General features: G+C 44.1%; 1 protein-coding gene across 7 annotated transcripts in view; it reads left to right on the forward strand.

Annotated features, from left to right (window-relative positions):
* The window catches only part of RBMS1 (RNA binding motif single stranded interacting protein 1), a 186,808-nt gene that overhangs the window by 158,262 nt on the left and 4,737 nt on the right, over positions 1 to 23,809 (forward strand). For 2 of the 7 annotated variants that reach the window (XM_077319928.1, XM_077319924.1), the window contains exons 6-14: positions 2,265 to 2,344; positions 11,918 to 12,033; positions 13,406 to 13,455; positions 13,545 to 13,638; positions 14,711 to 14,761; positions 15,821 to 15,931; positions 16,239 to 16,361; positions 16,653 to 16,733; positions 22,630 to 22,714. In XM_077319928.1, the coding sequence (XP_077176043.1) occupies positions 2,265 to 2,344; positions 11,918 to 12,033; positions 13,406 to 13,455; positions 13,545 to 13,638; positions 14,711 to 14,761; positions 15,821 to 15,931; positions 16,239 to 16,361; positions 16,653 to 16,733; positions 22,630 to 22,707 (784 nt within the window). In that variant the 3' untranslated portion in view covers positions 22,708 to 22,714. The remainder of the gene's footprint in view (positions 1 to 2,264; positions 2,345 to 11,917; positions 12,034 to 13,405; positions 13,456 to 13,544; positions 13,639 to 14,710; positions 14,762 to 15,820; positions 15,932 to 16,238; positions 16,362 to 16,652; positions 16,734 to 22,629; positions 22,715 to 23,809) is intronic. The other 5 variants (XM_077319930.1, XM_077319927.1, XM_077319929.1 and 2 more) reach the window with 3 other exon arrangements.

Below are 23,809 nucleotides of genomic sequence, written 5' to 3' on the forward strand. Positions count from 1 at the left end.
CCAGGGGATAAGGAGAGCTCCTGTGAAGACTCACACAGGGTATGCAGTTCTTTTAGTCTTCAACCTGTGAAGAATCAGATATGTCTTTCAGCCAGCCAGGCATTCCTCTTTTGGCATCTTAGGTCCTGCCTCTGCTTTGGCCTTCATTGATCAGAGGCTCCCTTCTGCTCAAGGCCTCCCTGCTGATGCTGTACTGTGGTTCCTCTTCCTCCTCTGAATCATCAGTAGCCTCCAGGGGCTGGCTTCGGACACATGGTTCTTTGGGCGCCCTCCACCTCTTCAGCCTTAATTCCTCCTAAAAGGCAGGCTACCCAGGAGGCTAGGGACTGTCTTACGAGCCAGACTCATATCACCAAAAAAGCCTCTTGGCCTACTTAACTGTGGCACAAAAACGTCATCCGTTCATCATCCACCCTTCAGAGTCCACGTGTGGACTATGCTTGAGCAGGCCTGCGGTTGGATATCTTTACAGCTAAACGCCTCAAGGGGGCGCTATGCACCAGAGTCAGAAGCTCATTCCCACCCAGGGACCCGACCCTCATAGCTTGCATAGCTGTGCCCCCCTACCCCCAGTTTCTCTTTTGCTGATGAACATGACCTTAGTTATGTTAGACCTATTTGGGTGAAGAGCATAGTGTCTCAACAAGTAAGGCCTGCTGATGCTTCACCCTAAAGCTTGTGGGAGTGGGGCGTAGAAAATTAAGGCGGCGTTGTGGGAGGAGCTCTTAAAGCCTTGGAGGCCTCATCCAAGTCAGCCCAAGAGAAAGCTCCCAATTCTGCATCTTCAGAATAGATGCATTCAGCTCCACCTCCCAGATCCCTGCCTCTGCAGATCCAGTCTTGATTGCACTCCCCTCAGGCTCATCATGCCTCTTCTGAGCATCCAGATAAGAAAACTAAAGGCAAGACAAAGGAAAAGTGTAAACTGGCTCCCCAGCAGAACACTCCCATCTGCAATCTTGAGCCAACACCAGCCTTGCAGGAGATGCCCAGGACCCAAAGATCTACATCTGTTTCTATCTCCAATGGGGACAAAGAGACTGGCTTACCGCATGTCCAGGTTCCGCCTGCATCCAATCCAAAACAAATGGCCACGATTCTGTAGTCTCGGCCCAACCACCTATGTGGTGACTTTCATATCCGAACATGATGTCTCTGTCATATTTGGGGGAATGGGGTGACAACTTCTCAAGCTCCAGGGATACAAATTTGTATTATTACCCTCACTGGATATCATTGTATCCAACAACTATCTCTCAGAAGCTGTTCCTGCAGCGAAAGGAGAAGAAATAATAATTGAATCTGATGGATCCAAGCCCAGATGAGAGGGTGGGCAAGCCTTTTCTGGCATCTCACACAGAAGATCTCTGACAGTTCAGAGAGCAGCTTCTGAGCTGCTTCCATTCAGTCTCCCAGGAACCGTGGCACAAACCTGCATCTCTCCAGCTGATCTCCAGAAGGGCAAAACATTTTTATAAGATCACAAGAAGAAGCTGTTTTACTATTTAACATCTCATCCTCCTTGGTTCCTTGGGAAAGGCACTGGCAAACCACCCTGTATTGAGTCTGCCATGAAAACGCTAGAGGGCATCACCCCAAGGGTCAGACATGACCCGGTGCTTGCACAGGGGATACCTTTACTTCCTTGGTTACAGAGGAGATGTACCTGAACAGCCATCAGGCCTACCACTCCACTTCCACAAACAGAGAAGGGAGAAAACTGGATGTCCTGGGTTGAAGATGATATTCTTAAGCAGCTTTAGGTTTCAAGATGGCCACCTATTTATGTATTTTTGCTTTTATACTCCACCCTTCCCCAGTGTATGGTTTTCTATGAAAAACTCTGGAAGCCTCTGAACTTAAGGAAGAGGTGTTCTTCTCTTGAGAATGAGGTACTCCTCCCCAGAAAGAAAATGACCTTAATCCTGTCTCCAGGGATTGTGAGAAAAGGAATACCCAAATGTCGGGATGTCCTCCTTTATCTCAAATAGAATGAACCTTCCCCATTAAGTCCAAAGTTCTTTTATTTCTCATACATGCATACAGTTGTAAACTGCACAGGGCTTGAGGGTTGAATACAGAGCGTGGCCAGGATATCAAGCCCTGGTGCTTAAATGGCAAATTGACCAGGAAAAAGCTTGCATGCAGGTTTGCTGTACAGTGGGAGTCTGAGACACCACCAAGAAGTACAGATTCACAAAGGAAAGGAAGCAAAACACATATCAATTCTTAAATATCTGTATTCTTTTATTTTTTTTACACAGAATGGAATCTACAGAAAAATGTGAAGCGGTGATTGCTCATTTTAATGGAAAGTTCATTAAAACACCACCCGGAGTTTCTGGTATGTTGTTTGAATTTTTTGGAGTCATAATACTGAGACTGGTTCTTGTTGCTAAAATATAGTTGCATGGTTATGATAGCCAGGACTAGTTCACACTGTATTTCTAGAACCATGGATGAATAATCCTTGTAATTCTTTGCATCTGTTTACATAGACAAATATAACTTGCAAATTAAGTAGCCATGGCTGTGGCTGGTGCTGATCCCAATGAAGCTTTCCCTGTCCACTGAATTTAGAGAAATACCTGCCCATCACTTCATTAACATGAGTGCATGCCTGTGTTTGGATGCGGCAGCAAGTCAGAGGATGGTGGCTCCATGGAGAGAATTCATTCTAATCGGAAGAGCATCTGGGGTGGTGGAGTACCAAATATCTCACGCGTAATTCCTTAACCACGGGTAATAGCCAAGTTTGTATCTTCACCAGCCAAAGTACCGCTCTTTACAGCAGTGGTCTCCAACCCCTGGTCCGGAGACCGGTGCCGGTCCGTGGATCCTCCTCGTCCTCCTCCCCGGCTGCTACCTCGGGGGCTGCCCTGCCACTCTGCTGCTGGCTCACCTTTGGTGCTCTCCAGTGGCTGCCATGGCTGGGGCTCCCCCTCAGCGTGGCACTGTGCAGCTGCTGCTGGCAGCGCCCCCCAGTGGGCAGCAGGAAAGTAAGTGGAGCAGGGGCTCAGGCAGCGACGTCCCTCCCCGGGGCCTCAATAAAATTGTCAAGCGTTGACCGGTCCCCGGTGATAAAAAGGTTGGGGACCACAGCTTTACAGGATCAATATTCTTTTGAGGAAAATTGAGTGTGGGGGATGTATGGCATACTGTATATTTTTGTTTCATGGTGGTTAAATTGAGCTGGTATTAACAGGCTCATGGAAGCACTCGCTCAGTAAACAGTACCTCAGTAGTATTTCTCTCTTCTGCCAGCTAGCTAGATGCATGGCATCTCTTTCTGAACAAATTGCCTCTTCCCCTCTTGCTTGAAATACACAGCATCAACAGTAAACCTGTTTCACAGCCACCGCTTACCTTCGAGTGAGTCTGTGCTGGTCTCCCAAATGACAAATGATGTCTGTTGCCTTGATCGCGCTTTGGTTAATGTGCAAATAGGAAGTGATAAATAACCTAGCTTTTGATCTCATTGGATTTGTCTGCCTTTTGCAAATAATTATATCAGCATCGGCCAATTTGTTCTACTGTAGCTGAAAAAGATTGCCGCTGAGTGCAGGAAACCACTCTGCCTTCTGCAAATGAGAGAAAATAAATGTTTTACGAAGTAATTCAGAAGCATATTGTAATCCTTGCCTAAAACAGGGTGTAACTTTCCCTTTCCTAGAGTCACTGCTTCTAAGTTCACTGTATTTTTTTCCCCATTAATAGCTGATTAGTCTGTCTGTTTGGGGTCTTTTATATATATCAACTACTTTACAAAGTCAGGATTATTCCTAGTTAACTCTTCTAGTAAGTCTTTGGTTTTTAAGACAGTTGTAAATAGCTCAGGCACATTAGAGCCCGCATTATGGGGTTGCCTTTTGATAGAAACACCTGAAATGCTGCACATTTGACAAGGGACGTTGACTTCCTCTGAATTTTTATTGTAGTTGCTTAATGTGAGCAGGAATGCCAAGCTGCTATGTCCTTCAGTGATCAGCTTCCCAATGTTAGGTAGCTATTCTACTTTGCGAGCAGTATGGCATTTACTTTCAAGTGAGACCAAGCTAAAGACCGAAACGTAGGCTTTTGCCATTGGGAGAGCACCATGGCATTCTAGTGCTTTTAAGCATCTTTTCTTGGCAAGGGTTTTTTAGCTCCAGTTCTGGGTAGGGGATGCTTTTAAAAGAAAAGGTCATTTGCTTTGGGCTGGTTGGCTTATTGGTTTGTTCTGTAGTGCTAAGATGAATCTGCAGTATAAAACCTGACAATAACATAGAACCAAAGGAATTGAGACAGGGGGATCCCCCCCCAAAAAAAAATACTTGATGAAAAAAGCAGCAAAGGAACAGTTTGGGAGCCCCACGATTGGCTTCTGTGTAGCTTAGTGTGAGTCCCTATTCCCCATACGATGGAAAGCTACCAGCTTCTCATCATTAGTTGCACCACCTACAATGGGCCCTTTCAAAGGCAGGCATGAATGCCGTGCTATCAGTTTTTGCTGGGTAGAAGCAGAGAATCACTCAGTAGGAGTTAAATTAACAAAACCAACGAGTCAGATGAAAAGACTAAAATGGAATGTCAGTATACTGTATATTTTTTTAAGTGCCCCTCTTTTGCTTTCTGTGCATAGTAAGACTGTATAATCCATGGAGGAGACAGAATAGCATATGTTTATTTCAGGATGTAGATGAAGAAGGGATTTGAACTCAATCTAGAGTTGCTTTAAAGAAGTTTGTGTACCTTGTAAAGTGGTTCGTTCATGCTGGGCACTCTTTGGCGTGGAACTCTAGGGAACTATAAGGGAGATTTTCTTCTGAGCCTTCTAAAGCAGAGGATACAACTTCATTTCCACTCTTCCTACAGTCTCCTGCTGCTTTGTTGTGGGTCGATCTGAAGCTTTCTTAGCCCTCAAGAATTTTCATTGTCTTGACTAGCAAGACATATGATTTGATGTGGCAGAGGGGGGGGGGCAAATCATGGTTTTATCTTGGAGTTTCATTTCATTCTGGTGTAACTGAGAAACAGGCCCATCCCAGATTTTCTGTTGATAAAGCAGTGAAACTGCAGAGAGCAAGGCTTAGTTCTCAGTTACTCCAGCTGAGAACACAAGGGACAAAACAAATGGAGTACACTCAACACACACAAAACACAGACAAAGAAGCAGGCCTCCAACAAAGCGACCAAAGCAAAATGTTTAGGGTTCTTAAAGATGGGCATTCCTGGTTTATGTCAAGGACAGGTGTCACCTTTATCAGAAGCACTGCAGAGGTTATGGATACAGGAGACAGACATCCCTCCTTTTCACTTACTGATCACATCTAATCTACTAAATTATGAGCTGTCTTTTCCACTTGAGAAGTTGCTCACTAGTTTCTTCAGAATCCTTGCAGTTCCTCCTTTGAAGAGTACACTGGTCCTCAAAAAGCACCTGGTATTTTCCTCTTCCCTTTTCTTCTTTTTTTTCTTGGTGGCCTGCAGGACAGCGCATGATCTATCAAATGTGAAAAGCAGAGGTGGGCAGGGAAGTGGGCTATCGCTTAATGAATCTCATGTTATGGGGAAAACTATCTGGGTGTAGGTACTGGCTCTTTAACTTCTCCAGTGTTGAAACTCTCTGTTTCTGAAAGAGATTCATATTTTGTCTTTTATGAGGACTGTATTGAACATTTGTGTATCCCAGGTATTTTTGTAAACCCAGTACAGAGAGTTACACATATAGAGATGTTACAAAAAGAACTTGTAGTATAATGTGAGTGGTTGATCATCTTTGGTTGATTTAGTCGTGGATTAATCCTGAATGACCTCCTATGACCACTCTTTGATGCGTGCCCTCTGGCACGCACTCGTCCTGAAATTGGGGCATCATAGCTGTTTTCCTACCCTCAACTGTATACAATCATCATTCACCATAGTGTTAATCATAGAATCACAGAGTTGGAAAAGACCTCCAGGATCATCTAGTCCAACCCCCTGCACAATGCAGAATCTCACAAGTAATACGTATAATAGTGTGGATGTTGTTGTTAGGTGCGAAGTCGTGTCCGACCCATCGCGACCCCATGGACAATGATCCTCCAGGCCTTTCTGTCCTCTACCATTCCCCGGAGTCCATTTAAGTTTGCACCTACTGCTTCAGTGACTCCATCCAGCCACCTCATTCTCTGTTGTCCCCTTTTTCTTTTGCCCTCAATCGCTCCCAGCATTAGGCTCTTCTCCAGGGAGTCCTTCCTTCTCATGAGGTGGCCAAAGTATTTGAGTTTCATCTTCAGGATCTGGCTTTCTGAAGAGCAGTCAGGGCTGATCTCCTCTAGGACTGACCGGTTTGTTCGCCTTGCAGTCCAAGGGACTCGCAAGAGTCTTCTCCAGCACCAGAGTTCAAAAGCCTCAATTCTTTGACGCTCGGCCTTCCTTATGGTCCAACTTTCGCAGCCATACATTGCAACTGGGAATACCATAGCCTTGACTAAACACACTTTTGTTGGCAGGGTGATGTCTCTGCTTTTAGGATGCTGTCTAGATTTGCTGTAGCTTTCCTCACCAGGAGCAAGCGTCTTTTAATTTCTTTGCTGCAGTCCCCATCTGCAGTGATCTTGGAGCCCAGGAAAATAAAATCTGTCACCATCTCCATTTCTTCCCCATCTATTTGCCAGGAATTGAGAGGGCCGGATGCCATGATCTTTGTTTTCTTGATGTTGAGTTTCAAGCCAACTTTTGCACTCTCCTCCTTCACCCGCATCAACAGGCTCTTTAGTTCCTCTTCAGTTTCTGCCATTAGAGTGGTATCATCTGCATATCTGAGGTTGTTGATATTTCTCCCTGCAATCTTCATCCCAATTTGTGACTCCTCTAATAGTGTGGATAATAAACTGTAAATATTGTCTTTATAACCAATGAAGGACCACAGGTTGACTATCCCTACTCTAATATGTCTGTAATTCTTTATTCTCTGAATGAAGAGCTGTCTGTTCGTCATATCCCTTTGCTTTCTTCGTTCCACAGCTCATCTAAAATTTTCTTCTTCTCTCCTGTCTGCACTATCCACTTTTCAGTCTGTCACCCTTCTGCATGGCCTCAAAAAGCATCGTTTCGTGCACTTGGCACCACATACTACACTTCTGCTTACAAACACATTCTCACACCTTTTCTATCTTGCTGCTGCCAGCTTGAACTGGGTCAGACGCCTGCCTCCTGGCCTTATTGCCTACTCTGTGCCTTGGCTTTGTGAGAAGGTAGGCAAGTTCAGGAGAGGTGAGCCACCTGGCCAGTATTAACAAAGCATTGAGTTAAAGGTCAAGGAATAAATATCCGCAACACAAAATAATCAGCTGCAGTGGAACAGCATGCAGTCCCAAATTCAGCAGAACCTGGCTGAATCAGCAAACTTGAGCTGGATGGGGAAACAGTGTAAGGACAAAGAAGCCAGAATATTGGAATGAGTAAGCGTGGGAGGAAAAACATCTGTCCAAGAAAGACATGCTGTCAAGGTTGGAGTCCAATACAGAATGGGCTGAACAGCTCTGTAGGAAAGGGAACTTGAATTTGCTTAAGAAAACATATTGTGCTGCCTCTCAAGAAACTGCTCAAAGTGGATTACAGTATAAAAACAAAATTAAAACCATACATAATCCAGCTAGCAATAAAACCTTGCCAGTCCTACAGTTATAAAACCAGAAAACGTCACAGCAACATAAAAGAAACCAATGTAAAACTGGTAAAACACACCCAATGCAACCCACTAACAGGCATTTGGTTGAGGCCGGGCCAGGAAGATCTGGTCCCTCCCTGTAGAGGCCCCTGTAGAGCCATTGCCCTTGGTCCAACTAGGCACAGGCACCTCATCTGAGGATGATGGTGAACTACTGGGGACCAGTGTGGTCTGGTGTTATCGGCTGTGGGAGGGGGAGGGAAACAGATTAACTTGACCCAGCCTCGAGTCTGCTCACCAGCATTCTTTGGCATCACTATGCAGAGAAATATTATGTCTACATATTTGCATCTTCTTGATGTCCCACCCCTGAGAAGAGCTTTTCTCCTGGCACGAATGAATGCTTTCCCCTCAAATGTCTTGGAGGGAAGATTCCACCATATCCCATACCATGCGAGATTCTGTCCGTGTGGTTCTGGCTGCCCTGACTCTGTCTCACACATTTTGTTAGATTGCCCCTTATATGAGCAGTGTCGGGTGAGCTTTGTTGCTTTGCTGGGAAACAAGCCTTCTGTAAGTAAATCTATGACCTTGCAATTTCTGCTCTCTGACAAAGACCCAGAGGTAACCATTTTAGTTGCCAGAGTTTTAACTAAGATGCTTTTATAATATGCTGCCTATCTTGTATTTTATCTTTTATACTTTATTTAATCATTTTAAGATCTGTTTGGTTATGTAACCCCATGGCTTATTTTATTATATTGTTGAAATTTTAAACCCTATTTTTATATGTCTTATACATATTTTATGCCAATAAAAGGTGACTGACTGACTGATCCACCATTGAGGATTATTGTTGTTGTAGTCTGAGTACAAGATTTAAAAAAAAACGGTTTTAAATCACAACAGGAGTGAGGAAATGATGAAAGCCTCTCCCATCATATTCTCCGAAGATCTCTTAAATCATGTGATCATGACCCCAAAGAGACTAGACTGGCCTCAACCAGGGCCAGGACATTTTCAGCCATGGCCTTGGTCTGGCAGAACACTCTGCCTAGTGAAATCAGGTCCCTGCATAGCCTTGATCAGTTCCACAGGGCCTCCAGGCCTATGGTGGAGGCCTTAGAATAGTAACTCCTAAATTCTAGCTGGCCTGCCCATCCAGTTAAATCTCCATTTGAGAACCAACAACTCTCTTATATGGCTCTCCTTTTCTCAGTATGGCAAGAATGTATTGTCAGGTACAGAGGCTTTCTGTAGTTTTAGAAACATTTTAAAAGTAAATTTAAATTTGAACTTTTATATTGGTAATTTCGTAGAATTTTAATTGTGTACTTCTGTAGATTTTGAATCTGGGTTTTGTAACTATGTATATTCAGTATGTTGTAACCCACCCTGAGTTGCACAGAAAGGGCAGGATAGAAATACAACAACAACAACAACAATAATAGTAATGCATGTTGGGACACTCAAGTTCATGGCTATGGTTCTGTTATTCTCCATCTGTACTGCCTCCCAAATTTCACTTCCCATTTCTTGTTTTATGAAATAGCTATTTCTATAGCAGGTCCTGCCTGCTTAGGATGATATCTGCCTGGAGACTTGCGAAGCAGGAATTATCAGCAAAGAGTGTTGAAAACAAAATTGCAATTCTGCTTCTGGCCTGTGATTAGGGAGAGGAGGGAAGGGCTGTGTTTGAGAATCAGAAAATTATGAAAGTGTGCATAATGGCAACAGGCTAAGGAAAAACATTGCCACTCCTGGTTAGTTTGTCCCGAGGTGGTTCTAAGGTGGAGAAAAGGAGTGAAAGGTCAGAGTGCTTGACCCAAAACCTTGCATATGGGATCCTTGAGAAACGTGGGCTTGGTCTGGGGAAATACCAAACCAAACAAAAAGGTCTTCACCCTCTGGTGGAAGATGGCACCAGAAGGGGACCGTTCTAGAGTTTTGATGCCACAGTTGTGGAGGCTGTCTCCCAGGTTACCATCCATCTAACCTCAGAAGGTGGGGACGCCCAAAACATGGCCTTTGAAGATGACAACAGTGGTCACATAGGTTCATAGGGGAGTAGGCAATCCTTCAGGTATGTTGGTCCTAAACAGCAGTAACAGCTTGAATTTTGTGTGGAAACAGATTGGGAACCACAATAGAGAGAGATATGTAGACATATGGTCCCTATGCAGCTCAGCATCCTGTCTGCAGTAATCTGAACTAATTGAAGTTTCTGAATACCGTACTTTTCTAGGGTAGCACCATGTAGAGTGCATTGCAGTAATCTAATCTAGATGTTACCAGGGTGTGTACCACAGTGGCCAGATCTTTCCTTGTGTAGGAAAGGCTGCAGCTGGTTAACCACTCAATCCTAGAAAAAGGCACTTCTGGCCACAGTATTTAAATGTCCCATTGCAGTCCTGTTGCAAAGCATTAGTTTAAAGTCCAAAATGGCATTTTTAATGCAATCCAACAAGCTCTGAGTGAGTGTTAAAATATTTCATTTTATGAGATAATCCTTTACTGCAGGAATTCGAGCTGCCAGCATGGTGTGTAAGTAAATAGCTGGAAATTCCTTAAAGCTTGCTTTCATTTATGAATGTGGCTAGATTTGGAACCCACAGAGGCTTATTCTAGTGACTTCTGCTGACAGCTTGCCATATTTTTCTTGAATGGCAGTGCTCAGAGTTGGCTCTTCCAAGGCTAGGAAAATACAAGATCCATGTCACGAAATACACTGCAAACTAACAGCAGCAATTGACAGCAATAGTGACAATTTATGGTCCCCTCGCTTATAACCTAGCTGCAATAAATATAGATTCCACCTGTACTGGGTAATGAGCACCTTCCTGTGTTGTATCATGTTAGCACAGAGGCTAGCATAGAACTGGTGGCGTCTAGTAACAAACTTGGGTTGCCGTCCTAGTCCTGCTCTACAAGTTTCACCTGCTGTCTCTGTGTTAAATCAAAAAGTGAACATTCATTTCAGAGGCATTACTAGGTTGTATTGTTTCATACATGCATGTTAATTCAGGTAATAACTTCACCACCAAGTGATATAACGCCAAACCTGTAAGACCAAGTTACAGGTTTCGGTCAATGCACATTTTTCTTTCAGTGAAGCTGTTTGTCAACTGCTTGTCCTTAAGAGCCCAGAAACTGGGTGGTGAGGAAACATCAGCTTAACCCTTAGAGCAGGGGTAGTCAAAACTGCGGCCCTCCAGATGTCCATGGACTACAATTCCCAGCATTTGCTGGCAGGGGCTCATGGGAATTGTAGTCCATGGACCTCTGGAGGGCCGCAGTTTGCCCACCCCTGCCTTAGAACAATATCCAGTATCCAGCATATCACTGTAAGTGGATCTTAGTTTGATGCTTTCACTGTGTTTAGGTGGTAGTTTTTTTCCTGTTGAATTTTTTGTGTGTGTTTTATTTGCACTGCGTGTAGTTTTGTACTGCTCATTAGCTGTTCAGCAGATGCTTCCCATCATATGGGCAGGATATAAATATTTTAAATACATGAAGCAGCTTACAAATATGTCTAGAGCCATAAACGTAAGTATGAAGGAAGAGGACTTTCCCCTCTGGGGAATTCAATTCCCCGGCTTGCTTCTGAGTCATAACGCTGCCCTTGACTCAGCACTCTGCCTCACCTCCACATTTCGATAGTGCTCCAGTAGGCTCCTATGCAAGCAAGTTTTCCAAAGGACTTTCATGAATGGAGTAACTGTGCAGAAGCGTCCTGCTGTGAGTGCAATACTAGCCCTTTCTTGAAATGAATAAGGAAGTCCTTGCAGTATGAGAATGTATCAAAGAGTATTGACTAAATCATACAAATAATAAGAAGAGCTGATATTTTGTACTTCGCCTTTTATTACACGAAGGAGTCTTCCTCCACCCATAACAAACACCCTGTGCAGTAGGAGAGGCTGAGAAACCTTTGTGAGAACTGTGACTGGCCCAAGGTCACCTAGCTGGTCGCATGCGGAGGAGTGGAGAATCAAGCACAGTTCTCCAGATTAGAAACTGCCGCTCTTAACCACTACACCACTAACCCTGGCCTTGCAAGCTATCATCTGGGCACTTTTGAATAATCCTTTTCAGCCTGGATTTGCCAGTGGTATGATTTTCTTTGAAGTAGGAAACCAAGTTTGTCAAAAATGTAGTTTCCAAATTAAAGGATTTGGGGGAGCAAATATTAAAAAAAAAACATGTCAATGTGGAACAGAATTTTTTTTAATGGATCGTTTGGAAATTACACAGACTAATTCTAAGGGGATTTTTTTTAAGCTCCTGCAGAGCCTTTGTTGTGCAAGTTTGCAGATGGAGGACAAAAAAAGAGACAGAATCAGAACAAGTATATACAGAATGGACGAGCCTGGCACCGGGAAGGCGAGGTGAGACTTGTAAGTCCTCCTTTCAACCTTCAGTGTGGGTGTGTTATGATAAACATTTGAAATAATAGTTGCACAAAGGGACCTTGTATTAGCATTCTGCATGTTGTGTAATAGGGATCTTAAGCTTTTCAGGCCTTTCACTATAATAATATAAACACAACAGTAAGTATTTAATACTGCAAAAACAAATAAAGCATTCTTATTTTCACTACAATTTTACAGTTGAATTGTAATTTTTTGTAAATGTTTTGATTCCTTTCTTACACGTAGTTACATGCATGCATATGTGTTTCTGCTGAACCTCAATAATAATGTGTCAGGTCACGATTGATGACCTGTCATGGGGTTTTCAAGGCAAGAGATATGTAGAAGCTTACCTCTATGTAGCAACTCTGGACTTCCTTGGTGGTTTTCATCCAACTACTGACTTTGGCCAATCTGCTTGAGGAGTTGAGCTCTGCTGAGCTCAGGGCTAGGCTAGGCTAGGCTAGCCAGTCCGGGGGAAATTTGGCACCCAGAATCCTCTTACTCCATTGTCTGAAGATGGCAGACTTGTTCTCCTGGATGAATGGGGATGCCAGATGCCCCCTGGATGGACATTGGCAAAAGGGAAGACCGGACAGGTTCTGTGCTGTCCATCAGCTTAGAGGTGCTGGCCTCAGCTGAGCCGTCAGAGCAACTTGCTGATCGGTGAAGCAGCAAAGAGGCCTGGATTATACTACAAGTCAGATTTGGGCTCCAAGGAGTATCTCCTTAATGCTGTACCTGAGGCCTAAGACAGAGCTCAACTGTGGGCTATGTCAAGTACTGCCTTAGGCCTCAGACATAACGGAGGGAATTTGAGCATCACCTGTTTATCCTGTGGGTAGGGGTATCGCAGCCCTTAATGTATCCACAGAACGGGTGAATGAAATGTATAGCGTCAGTCCAAAGTTTCACAATTTAGAGCAGGGGTAGTCGAACTGCGGCCCTCCAGATGTCTATGGACTACAATTCCCAGGAATTCTCCTGGGAATTGTAGTCCATGGACATCTGGAGGGCCGCAGTTTGACTACCCCTGATTTAGAGAGCTGCAAGCCAGCAGAGGTTCAGTTCAGCGTTGGTTGCATAACAGAGACCAGTCTCCAGAACTGACCCTGGCATTGTACTGAGTGGGAAAAGCCTTGCTATGCAAAAAACTCAGTAATACTTTCCAATGAGAAAGAGAAATGGTCTGCTTTCTGTGTATTATGTTAACAAACTGTTACAGAGTATAAAGCTGTACCACTGCACCGCAGCAGCTTTGACTATAGAAGATAAATGGGGGCCAGTGGTTATGTTTTGCTGGTTATTGGTGGTAATCCATCTTGTTGATTAGTATACTTTCTTTCCTCTCCTAAAGGCTGGGATGACACTCACTTACGATCCCACTACAGCTGCTTTACAAAATGGGTACGTACAGGCAGGCCTCTAACCAATGCAACGTCTTCTAAGGCACACTGCTGAAGAATTAATGAGGATGTTTGGGTCTTTCCCTCTAGATTTTATCCTTCACCGTACAGTATTGCAACAAACAGAATGATCACTCAGACATCTATCACGCCATACATTGCTTCACCGGTTTCTACATACCAGGTCTGTATCTTAAAGTAAGCAAATAAGTGATAAAGTCTCTACATCTAGTTACTGATGCTCTAGGGCAGGGGTAGTCAACCTGTGGTCCTCCAGATGTCCATGGACTACAATTCCCATGAGCCCCTGCCAGCGTTTGCTGGCAAGGGGTCGTGGGAATTGTAGTCCATGAACATCTGGAGGACCACAGGTTGACTACCCCTGCTTTAAAGGCTCCAATGGGTCCTGCGTTGAATTTTTTGCTGGGCTCTGTTAGTGTAACCTTTATCATGAGAGAGTATCATTCAGAATGGCTTCTTTTCATTTTTTTTTCCAAAGTATCTGTCAGCTTATCATTGAACCTGAAGAATAATTTCCCCCAGTCCTTCCCATCTATAGTTTTCACGACAGTCTCATGTTGAAACAGCAGTACTGTCTGTTCCTCTGAACCAGAGTTCCCCTCCAATAAAGATCAAACAACTGTTGCATAGTTTTATGGGATTCTTCTGAAGTCATCAAAGTTGGGCATTTTACCAGGGTTCCAACAGTCTCTGATAATGTAAATCTCAGTCAGTCTGAGAAAGAGGAAACAGATGTTCCCACTTAACAGAGCCACTCCCTCTTTTTGCTCTCTGAGAAAAGCATACTGAGAAGATCACATCCTGTTCTCTTGCTCTCACTGTGATGTCATGCGAGGGTTGTTGGTATTCAGTTCAGGGGATGCTGAGTACAAATGAATGCCAGACTGGTTGGTTCTTTCCCAGCCCTTCCTAAAATGAACTGGAGCCAACACAGGCAGCATCTCTGAGATTCCCCCACCCTGTTCTATTCCTTCACCTCAGGATTTTTGAAGAATTTACCAGCTAATTTAAATAGTGTGCAAAATAATCATTGAATGATCTGCACTAGCAATTATAAAAAGGAAGCCATGACTCAGCAAGATTGCACTGCGAGTTCATCTGGGGCTCTATTATTGTCTGCTATTGAAAGTATAGCATAAAATCTGAATTTCCTACAGATACCGTTCTGAAAAACTATACAAGAGTGAAACTTGTCTCAAATCTCAAAAGAAATATAATTTTCTTTTGTTATCTAGGTGCAGAGCCCTTCTTGGATGCAGCCTCAACCCTATATAATGCAGCATCCTGTAAGTTTGTGTGTTTTATTTATTTATTACAGGAGTTTGTATTCCCCTTCTATAGATATCTGTTTGCTTTGTACATCATGCTGATTTTTTTTAAGAACAATAACATTAGATAGACAAGTTAAGCCATTTGGAAGCTATATTGTTTTAGAGGGAGTAGTCATTGCTACTACCCCGGCATTTTCTGACCCCAACTGAATCTCATTGGGAAATAGGGGTGCAGAGGTGGCCAAACCATAGCTCTCCAGATGGACTATAGCTCACCAGCAGTCTTCAAGCAAAGGTTGGATACACACTTTTCTTGGATGCTTCAGGATGCTTAGGGCTGATCCTGCGTTGAGCAGGGGGTTGGACTAGATGGTGTGTATAGCCCCTTCCAACTCTATGATTCTATGACTACAGTTTTTCAGCCTTGGCCCCAACCTGGTGGAATGAGCTCCCTGAAGGGCTACGGGCCCTGTGGGAGATTTCAACATTCTGCAGGGCCTGCAAGATGGACCTCTTCCACCAGGCGTATGGTTGAGGCTATGGTAGGGCCCCGGAGTTACCATCCGCGGACCCCTTAACATCAATTAAATCAAGACCCATCAGTTAAATCAAGAGTTCTTGGCCCCAGTCGGACAGTGGGAGAGCTTGGGGGGGGGTTAGAACTCTGTATTGCCATCTTTTAATATTAACGTCAATGTTTATTGTTATATTTTTAAGGGGTTTCAGGGGATTGGACTGGTTTTTATTGTTTTATTGTAAACCGCCATGAATCCGAATGGAGTGCGGAGGTATATAAATACAAAAATAAAATAAATAAATAATAATGAAATTCCCACGAGCCCTTCCCACCATAGCCAGTTGGCAGGAACTCATGGGAATTGTAGTCCGTGAACATCTGGAGAGCCACAGTTTGACCACCCTTGAAGAAATGTAGCCCATTGTGTTTTGCTCAAGTTTCAGTTGTACTAGACTTGTAAAAATAAAAAAATAACCCATGTTAGACTATATTTGCCAAGATAAATGGTTTGGGATCATTACCGTTTCACTCTTAAAACTTTTCTTTCTTTTTCCTAGGGTGCTGTATTAACTCCTTCCATGGACCACACCATGTCCTTGCAGCCCGCGTCTATGATAAGTCCCCTGACACAGCAGATGAGTCACCTTTCATTGGGCAGTACTGGAACAGTATGTGACACTTCTCGTAAAGCCTAGTAGTACCAAAGTCACTGACTTTACCTCTTAAAAAACATGCACATTATTGGCTTAAACTATTTCATCTGGCACGTGGTCTTTGTACAATTACTGCAGCAGCAAATTTATTAGAAATCAATTGTGCTGTGCAAAGTGTTCTCCCCCTGGGTTTATTTACTAGGGGTGCGGGTTTTGTTCTTCTTCTTTTTTTTTTAAGGGTATGGAGAACATGTCCCTGTCAATCACATGTCTGAAGGTCAGAAACTGAATCCAGCTGCTATTTTTTCCTTTATCCACACAGAAGGGAGAAAGGCTTGGATGCAGGGGTCTGTTCCTTCCAAAACAAGCTATCTGCACTTCCATAGCTAATGACACTAACACTCGAGAGTGCACAGTGCTCAGGAGGGCATCCACCATTTGGCATGTATGTTTCTGCATTTCCTTTCATGTGCTTGTTCCTGGGATGGGGGCAAGAACAGATGAGGCCAAATGGGAGTAAAGTAGAGAATGTCTCTCCTCCTTCTGCCCGTAGGAAGCATACTTGGCGGCCCTTTAAGGAGTTCCGATGCTTTTTACATACTAGGGAAAAAAATACAAAGTCTGTTTTGGTTATTGGTATAGAATGAATGCTTTCTTAGCTTCCGGTACATTTTAAAAGATTCTGTTGTTCACGTTGAAGTTTAGTGTTACCTAAACGTATTCTTTTTCTTTGTAGTACATGCCTGCCACAACAGCTATGCAAGGAGCTTATATACCCCAGTACACCCACGTTCAGACAGCCGGAGTTCCAGTTGAGGTGTGTATAAAGAAACATACTGGGGAGGGGGAGTGTTTCTTCTCCAAAATAATTACTTTCATCATTCATATGTTTATTACTTTGCAAAAAAAAAGCTTCACAGTTTAGACGAAATAATTTTGGAGGTAGGAAATCGTACACAGAGCCTTTGGAAGAAAGGGAAGGCTAAAACAATAAGTGGGGATCTGCAGCCAAATCTTGCAGAGTATTTTGATTCTGGGCCCTTACCTGCTTCCTAAGTCATTTTCTCAGCGGTGAAGTATTGCTGTGGGTACAGGCTTGTACAGGCAGGCGGCTGTTTCTCAAGCTGGAAAGCGGAAACCGGCCTCTTTAAATCCTGATGCTCAGAAGTTCAGCCCTTTCGGAGAAACTCTGTTACTGCGCTCAGTTTGATGTTTGGGTTAGGTCGCTTTTCTCCTTGCCTAGGCCTTCATCTGAGTTCTATTTTCCTGTCCTCAATAAGTTGCAAGCTGGTTGTTAGGGATGCTCCTTTCTGCTATTTGTCTCAGTTGGCACTAGGCAAAGACAATAGAGTGCCTCTACTCTACTCTCACAGTGTCAGTATTCCATGACAACTGCATGCTTACCCTTTTTCCCCCTGCATACTTTGTGGATACCTTTTTAACCTGCTTGGAGAAAATGGTGTTTTTCTACTTATTCAGGGTCCTCCTATTTCGTATGCAAACACTTTCCTCTTGCTTATAGATAGTCCTACTCTCCTGCGCTGATTGCCATAGACAACCCACTTTACTATTTAGGTGTGGTACAAGCTGCAAGGAGTCAAGGAAGGATGGGATAAACCATTTGGAAACAGACAATCTTCTCCCCCAGGATTCTGGAAGCTCTCAGGACTTTTACCAGGCAATGTCCACAGCTCCCTGTAATTCTTTTTTTATTTTCAGTATTCCATCCTTCTTGGAACATGTTTCTTAAATGGGTTTTTGGGAGAGGGGGGAAGCAGGGTTTAATTTACAAAAGCATATGTTTCTATCAACTTGACGAACCCTCAGAGTATGTACAAACTTCTACCTTGTTTACAGGTCTGGCCCGATTTTGTTGCCTTCCTAATTTATATGAGTGTTCTAACAGGGTGGCAATTTAGTGTGATGAAAAGAGGCAGTCCTATTGATGAAATTATGGATCTCAGCTAAATTTACCCTCTGTACACTCATCGTTGGTAACTTAACTGTGGTGGACCAGATATCTAGACTCAACTCTTGGCTGTTGGTGTAAAGCCAGGATAGGAAGGTGTAGTTTCAGCTGCTTTGAAAGAGCTGGTTGTGAAACTTCTCAAAAGGGCATCCCTTAGCCCAAATGTCATAAGTGATTTATGTCCAGTGGCTGGCATTTCCTTTTTGGGCAAGATAATTGAGCACATGATGGCTATAGAATACTTTTTAAAAAATTATAATTACATTTATACAAATACCCCTCCCAGCATACCTGCTTGGGACGGTTTGCACCATATTATTATAACTATGCATAGTTTCATAAATAACCTTAAAAGCAGAAAAACCACAATTAAAAACAATAAAAATACATAATCAGTCATAGTTGCAGCTAGAGTCAGCCACCATTAATTTTTCCTAGTTTGCTATCCCTTTTTCCATATAGGGGGGGAATTCTCAGGGGAGGGCCCATTCCTTGATGTTGTTCATGTTCCATAGCCCCAGCCAAATACCTGGAGGAAGATCTCCCATCTTACAGGCTCCATCAAAGAGGGGGCTGCCATAGGACCGTCCAGTTCTTCCGGACGGCCATTCCACCAAATAAAAGCCCTGGCTCTGGTTGACGCCAGATATACATCTCTAGCACCAGAGATTACTAGCCTGTTTTTATTGACTGAATGGAGTGCTCGTCAGAGCATATAGTCAGCTACATAGTCCCTTAGTCCCAGACCATGGATTGAAGGTTAAAACCAAAACCTGGCACCTGATCCGGAATTCAGCTGGGAGCCAGTGCTGAGAACAGGCCGGATATGGACCCTCCAAGGTGTCCTAGTGAGTACCCATGCTGCCGCATTCTGGACCAGTTGCACTTTCTTGGTCAGAGTTAAGGGCAGACCCACATAGACTGAGTTACAGTAATCCAGTCCGGAGGTGACCGTCACATGGATTATTGGAGCCAGGGGTTCCATGGCGAGTAAAAACTTAGTCTGGTGAAGCTATCTCCCTGTCAACTGAGGAGTTCCCTGAGCTGCTGAAGGAGGCAGTGGTCTGCCCAGTCCTTAAGAAACCATTGCTGGATCCGCAGGACCCAGCCAGCTACTGCCCAATCTCGCACCTTGCGTTTCTGGGCAGGGTAGTTCAAAGGGCCACTGCAACCAGATCCTGGCATTCTTGGAGGAAACTTTGGCACTCAACCCATACCAGTCAGGCTTCCATCCTGGCCACGGGGTGGAGTCAGGGCTGGTCGCCCTGACAGACAATCTCTGCTGCCAGCTGGATTGGGGCAGTTTGGGGACAGCCCTCTGATGACTGCTCCTTCCTGCAGAACAGGAACAGAGGGTGGCAGTGGGGGATAAGGTATCACATCCCTGTCGACTCCCTTGTGGGGTTTCTCAGGGGGCTGTTCTCTCCCCCACCCTTTTAAAAATCTTGATGCACCCTCTAGCCCAGCTAGTTTGGAGTTTCAGCCTGGGCTGTTATCGATATGCAGATGACACCCAGCTCTACCTCTTCATGGACAGACAGAGAGACTCCCCTCCCCCCCTGAAACCATTTGCCAGATGTTTGGAAGCTTGATGGCTTGAGCAGAGTTGTCTGAAACTCAATCCCTCGAAGACGGAGGTCCTATGGCTAGGAAGGAAGAAGGCAGATCAGGAAGCATGCTTACCCACTCTGCCTGGGCAACTGAACACTGCACCCTTGTCCAGAAACTTGGGGTGATTCTGGATGCCTTGCTGTCTATGGAAGTACAGGTCACAAGGGTAACCCTAACCCACCTGCATCAGGCAAGACTACTAGCTCCCTACCTGTCTTCTGAACACCTAGCCATGATGATCCATGTGACAAGTCACCTCCAGAATTGACTTCTGTAACTCGCTTTCCTTGTCCCAGAAATTGCAGCTGGTACAAAATGCGGCTGCTAGGGCCTTGACAGGAGTGACTTGGAGGGCCCATATCCAGCTAGTGCTGAGGTGACTGCATTGGTTGTCAGTTGTAGCCTGGAGCAGGTTCAAGGTTTTGCTTTTGACTTTTAAGGCCTTTTGGTTTTGACTTTTAAGGCCCACATATCTGAGGGACCTCCTACTGCCCTTGCGCCCCCACAGGGCTATACGCTCTATGGGTAGTAACTTCTTGGTGGTTCCTGCCCCCCAGGAAGTTCACTTGGCCTTCACCAGGGCCAGGGCTTTTTCAGTCTTGGTCCCAGCATGGTGGAATGAGCTCCTGGAAGAGCTAAGGGCCCTGAGGGAGCTTCCAGCATTCCGCAGGCCTTGCAAGACGGAGCTCTTCTGCCAGGTTGGGGCTGGGGCATGGAAGATCTTATGCCCCCCCCCAGAGGAAAGCACCACCTGGCCAGATCATTGCCACTGGTGGATCCCCAGCATCATGGCCCTGTGGCACACTGAGAGATAGCCGTTAGTGGCTATAGGGGTGGAAAATATTCTGCCACCAGATTATATATAGTTTTAATGGGGATTTAGTTTTGATTGTGGGTTTTTGTCCTGTAACCTGCTGCAAGACTGCTTACTAGGAGCAGCAGGAAATAAATCAATATAATATAATAATAGTGATCTGAGCCTCCATAAACAAGAAGGCATCAAGAATCATGCCTAGATTCCTTGCAGAGTGCCCAGCCATTAGCCAGCTTGGTGTAGTGGTTAGGAGCGCGGACCTCTAATCTGGCAAGCTGGGTTCGATTCCCACATGCAGCCAGCTGGGTGACCTTGGGCTTGCCACAGCACTGATAAAACTGTTCTGATGGAGGAGTAATATCAGGGCTCTCTCAGCCTCCCCTACCTCACAGGAAGTCTGTTGTAGGAAGAGGAAAGGGAGGGTGATTGTAAGCCGCTTTGAGACTCCTTTGGGTAGAGAAAAATGGCATATAAGAACTAACTCTTCTTCTAAGCACACTTCAGGCAGTCTTGGAGGAGACATTGCCTAGAGCCAGTTCTATTCAGGTTCAGACTTGGTTGGAATGAAAACAGCCTTTATAAGTCTTGACCAGTGATCTTCCCTCAACTAGTGATAGGGGAGTGTTGATTATTTTGGACCTGTCAGTAGCTTTTGATACCGTTTGACCATAGTGTCCATCTGAAAAAGCTGTCATGGCAGAGACAGAAAGACACTGTGCTCCAGTAGTTTACTTGACTAATTCCAGTAGTTGGTGCAGTGGAATGCTCTTGTCCCTGTAGTATTTATTCTTTGGGGTCCCATGGGGATCTGTCTTTTCTTTCATGTTGCTTAACATATACATGAAACCACTGGGAAAGAGAATTCAGAGATTTGGCGTGAGGTGCCATCAATATGTGGATGACACTCAGCTCTCTTTCTTCTTAACTGTTGAGCCAGGTTCATCTGTGAGAGACTTGAATAGGTGCTTGGAGGAGGTAATGGGATGAGTGAGGGCCAGTAAACTGGAACCCAGTCTGTTGCTCAGTGACAAACCCACTTATGATCTGAGGAGTCAGTCTGTCTCGGAATGTATTGCATTCTGACTAAAGTAACAAGTTCTTAGCTTGGGGGTGCTACTGAATCCTCTCCTGTGTTTGGAAGCCCAAGTCTCCTCTGTGCAATTTAGTGCTTCTGGTCAGCTTCAGCTGACCTGATATTCCAGCTACTGCTCTTCTGACCACAGTGATCCGTGCTTTGGTAGCGTCCAGGTTAACTGTCACATACTTGATGTGATGCTACCTTTGAAAACTATTTGAAGACTTCGTTTGGTCAAGAGAATGTGACATCCACATAGGTTATGGCCCTGTCTACATTGGCTGCACATTTGTTTCTAGGCACAATTGAATCTACTTTTTAGGCCCTGAGAACCAGCTTGGTGTAGTGTTTAAGAGCAGTCGCCTCTAATCTGGAGATCCAGATTTGATTCCCCACTCCTCCACATGCAGCCATCTGGCTGACCTTGGACCAGTCATGGTTCTCTCAGAGCTCCCTCAACCTCACCTATCTCACAGGGTGTCTGTTGTGGGGAGGGGAAGGATAGGCCTAGGATACATGAAGTAATTGTTCTTTTCATACTATCCAGCTCACAGCTAGAGAGCCTCCTGCATTCGGAGCTTGAGAGCAATAGGTGCTCCTGAATCCAGAGTTAAGGTAGTTGGTAATCCGAACAAGGGCTTTTTCAGTGGCAACACCTTGTCTTTAGAATGCACTTCCTCTTGAGGCTTGCCTAGTGCCTGTTTTCCTTTCCTTCAGACATCAGGCATAAACATTTCTCTTTACTCCGTTTTTTAAACTAAGGAGTTACCTCTTTCTTTTTACCTCTTTGTTTTATGGTCTGCTCCTAGCCTGAGGAACATCTGTTTAATATTTACTTTAAACTGCTGTGTTAGATGCTTTTAAGTCTTGGCTTACTTTTAATGGCTTTTAGTGGTGGGTTTTAGTGGTGTATTCTCTACTATTACTGTTAGACTCTTTTTATTAGTTTTGTGTGTGTGTGACTGATTTATTATTCTATGTTTGATTTATTTTTATTGTTGTGAACTGCCTCAAGTAAATCTGGAGAACGGCATACACATTTTCTAACTAAATAAATCTTGCAGCAGACCGTAAAAATTACTAGAAAGGATTTTTCTTGTTGTGTGTGTGTTTTACATATGTTTAATTACCACAGTAATATTTATTTAATATATGCTTATTAACCATTTGAGGAAAGCCTGAACACAATAACTTGATTCATTTGTCCTAGCTCAATCTCGTGCTTATTTTCTTCCACTATGCAGGAAGCCAGTGGTCAGCAGCAAGTTACAGTAGAGACGTCCAGTGATCATTCTCCATATACTTATCAGCAAAACAAGTAACTGTGAGGTAAATTTGAAAATAAATTTCAAAAAGCGACTGTCAGGCATTGCATGTTCAGAAACGATATATGAGGGTGACCTTTCCTTTTGTGAAGCCAGTTTGATTTTTGAACCTTTGTACTGTAACATCCTGAGAAGCTGCACGTATATCCCCTTAAACCGCTGCCAGCAAAAACTAGTTTTTTTAATTCAGTAATGCCATGAAAAAATATGGGATCATCTTAAATTCGCATACATGTTACTGCTGTGTACAATAATAATTTTTTGTGTGTGTGTGTATCCTTTTTAAAGAAAAATTGTCATGCGTTCAGAGTCATTTTCCCTTCAGGTGAATATGGTACCATTTGGAAAGGAAATAGAGTAGATTTTGCAAACCATCCATGGAACACAATAATAACATAGCAATAAAACTCTTATGCTAGTGCAGGATACGCACATTTTCATGAAAGACTTGTGTGCAATATCTTGCACAATACCTTGTGGTAATGGAAGAACAAGTCTGAATAGGATGAACTTGGTGTCATTCTCTTCTGTTAACTAAAACAGGTTTTCTGCTATTTTAAGAGCCCCTCCGCAAAGGGTAGACCACAACAGAATCCAGTAATTCTGACTCTTGTGTTGGGAAATCAGGGAGCAACCTTTGGCTTAGTAAGGGTGATTGAGAACTTCTGAGATGCAAATTAAGGCTCAGGAATCTCATCAGGGTGGGTTTAAACAATGTAACGAAGATATGTTCAGTTTTGGGCACCACAGTTGAAGAGGGATGATGACAAAATGGAACGTGTCCAGAGGAGGGCAACAAAGATGGTGAGGGGTTTGGAGACCGAGAAATATGAAGAAAGGTTGGGGGAGCTTGGTCTGTTTAGCCTAGAGAGGAGACGACTGAGAGGGGATCTGATAACCACCTTCAAGTATTTAAAAGGGTGCCATATAGAGGATGGAGCAGAATTGTTCTCTCTTGCCCCGCAGGGACGGATCAGATCCAATGGGATGAAATTAATTCAAAATAAACTCCGTCTACCTGGAAGAAGTTCCTGACAGTTTGAGGGGTTTCTCAGTGGAGCAGGCTTCCCCAGGAGGTGGTGGGTTCTTGAGCTTTGGA

Source organism: Paroedura picta, chromosome 2 (assembly GCF_049243985.1).
Source record: "Paroedura picta isolate Pp20150507F chromosome 2, Ppicta_v3.0, whole genome shotgun sequence".
Taxonomy (NCBI): domain Eukaryota; kingdom Metazoa; phylum Chordata; class Lepidosauria; order Squamata; family Gekkonidae; genus Paroedura; species Paroedura picta.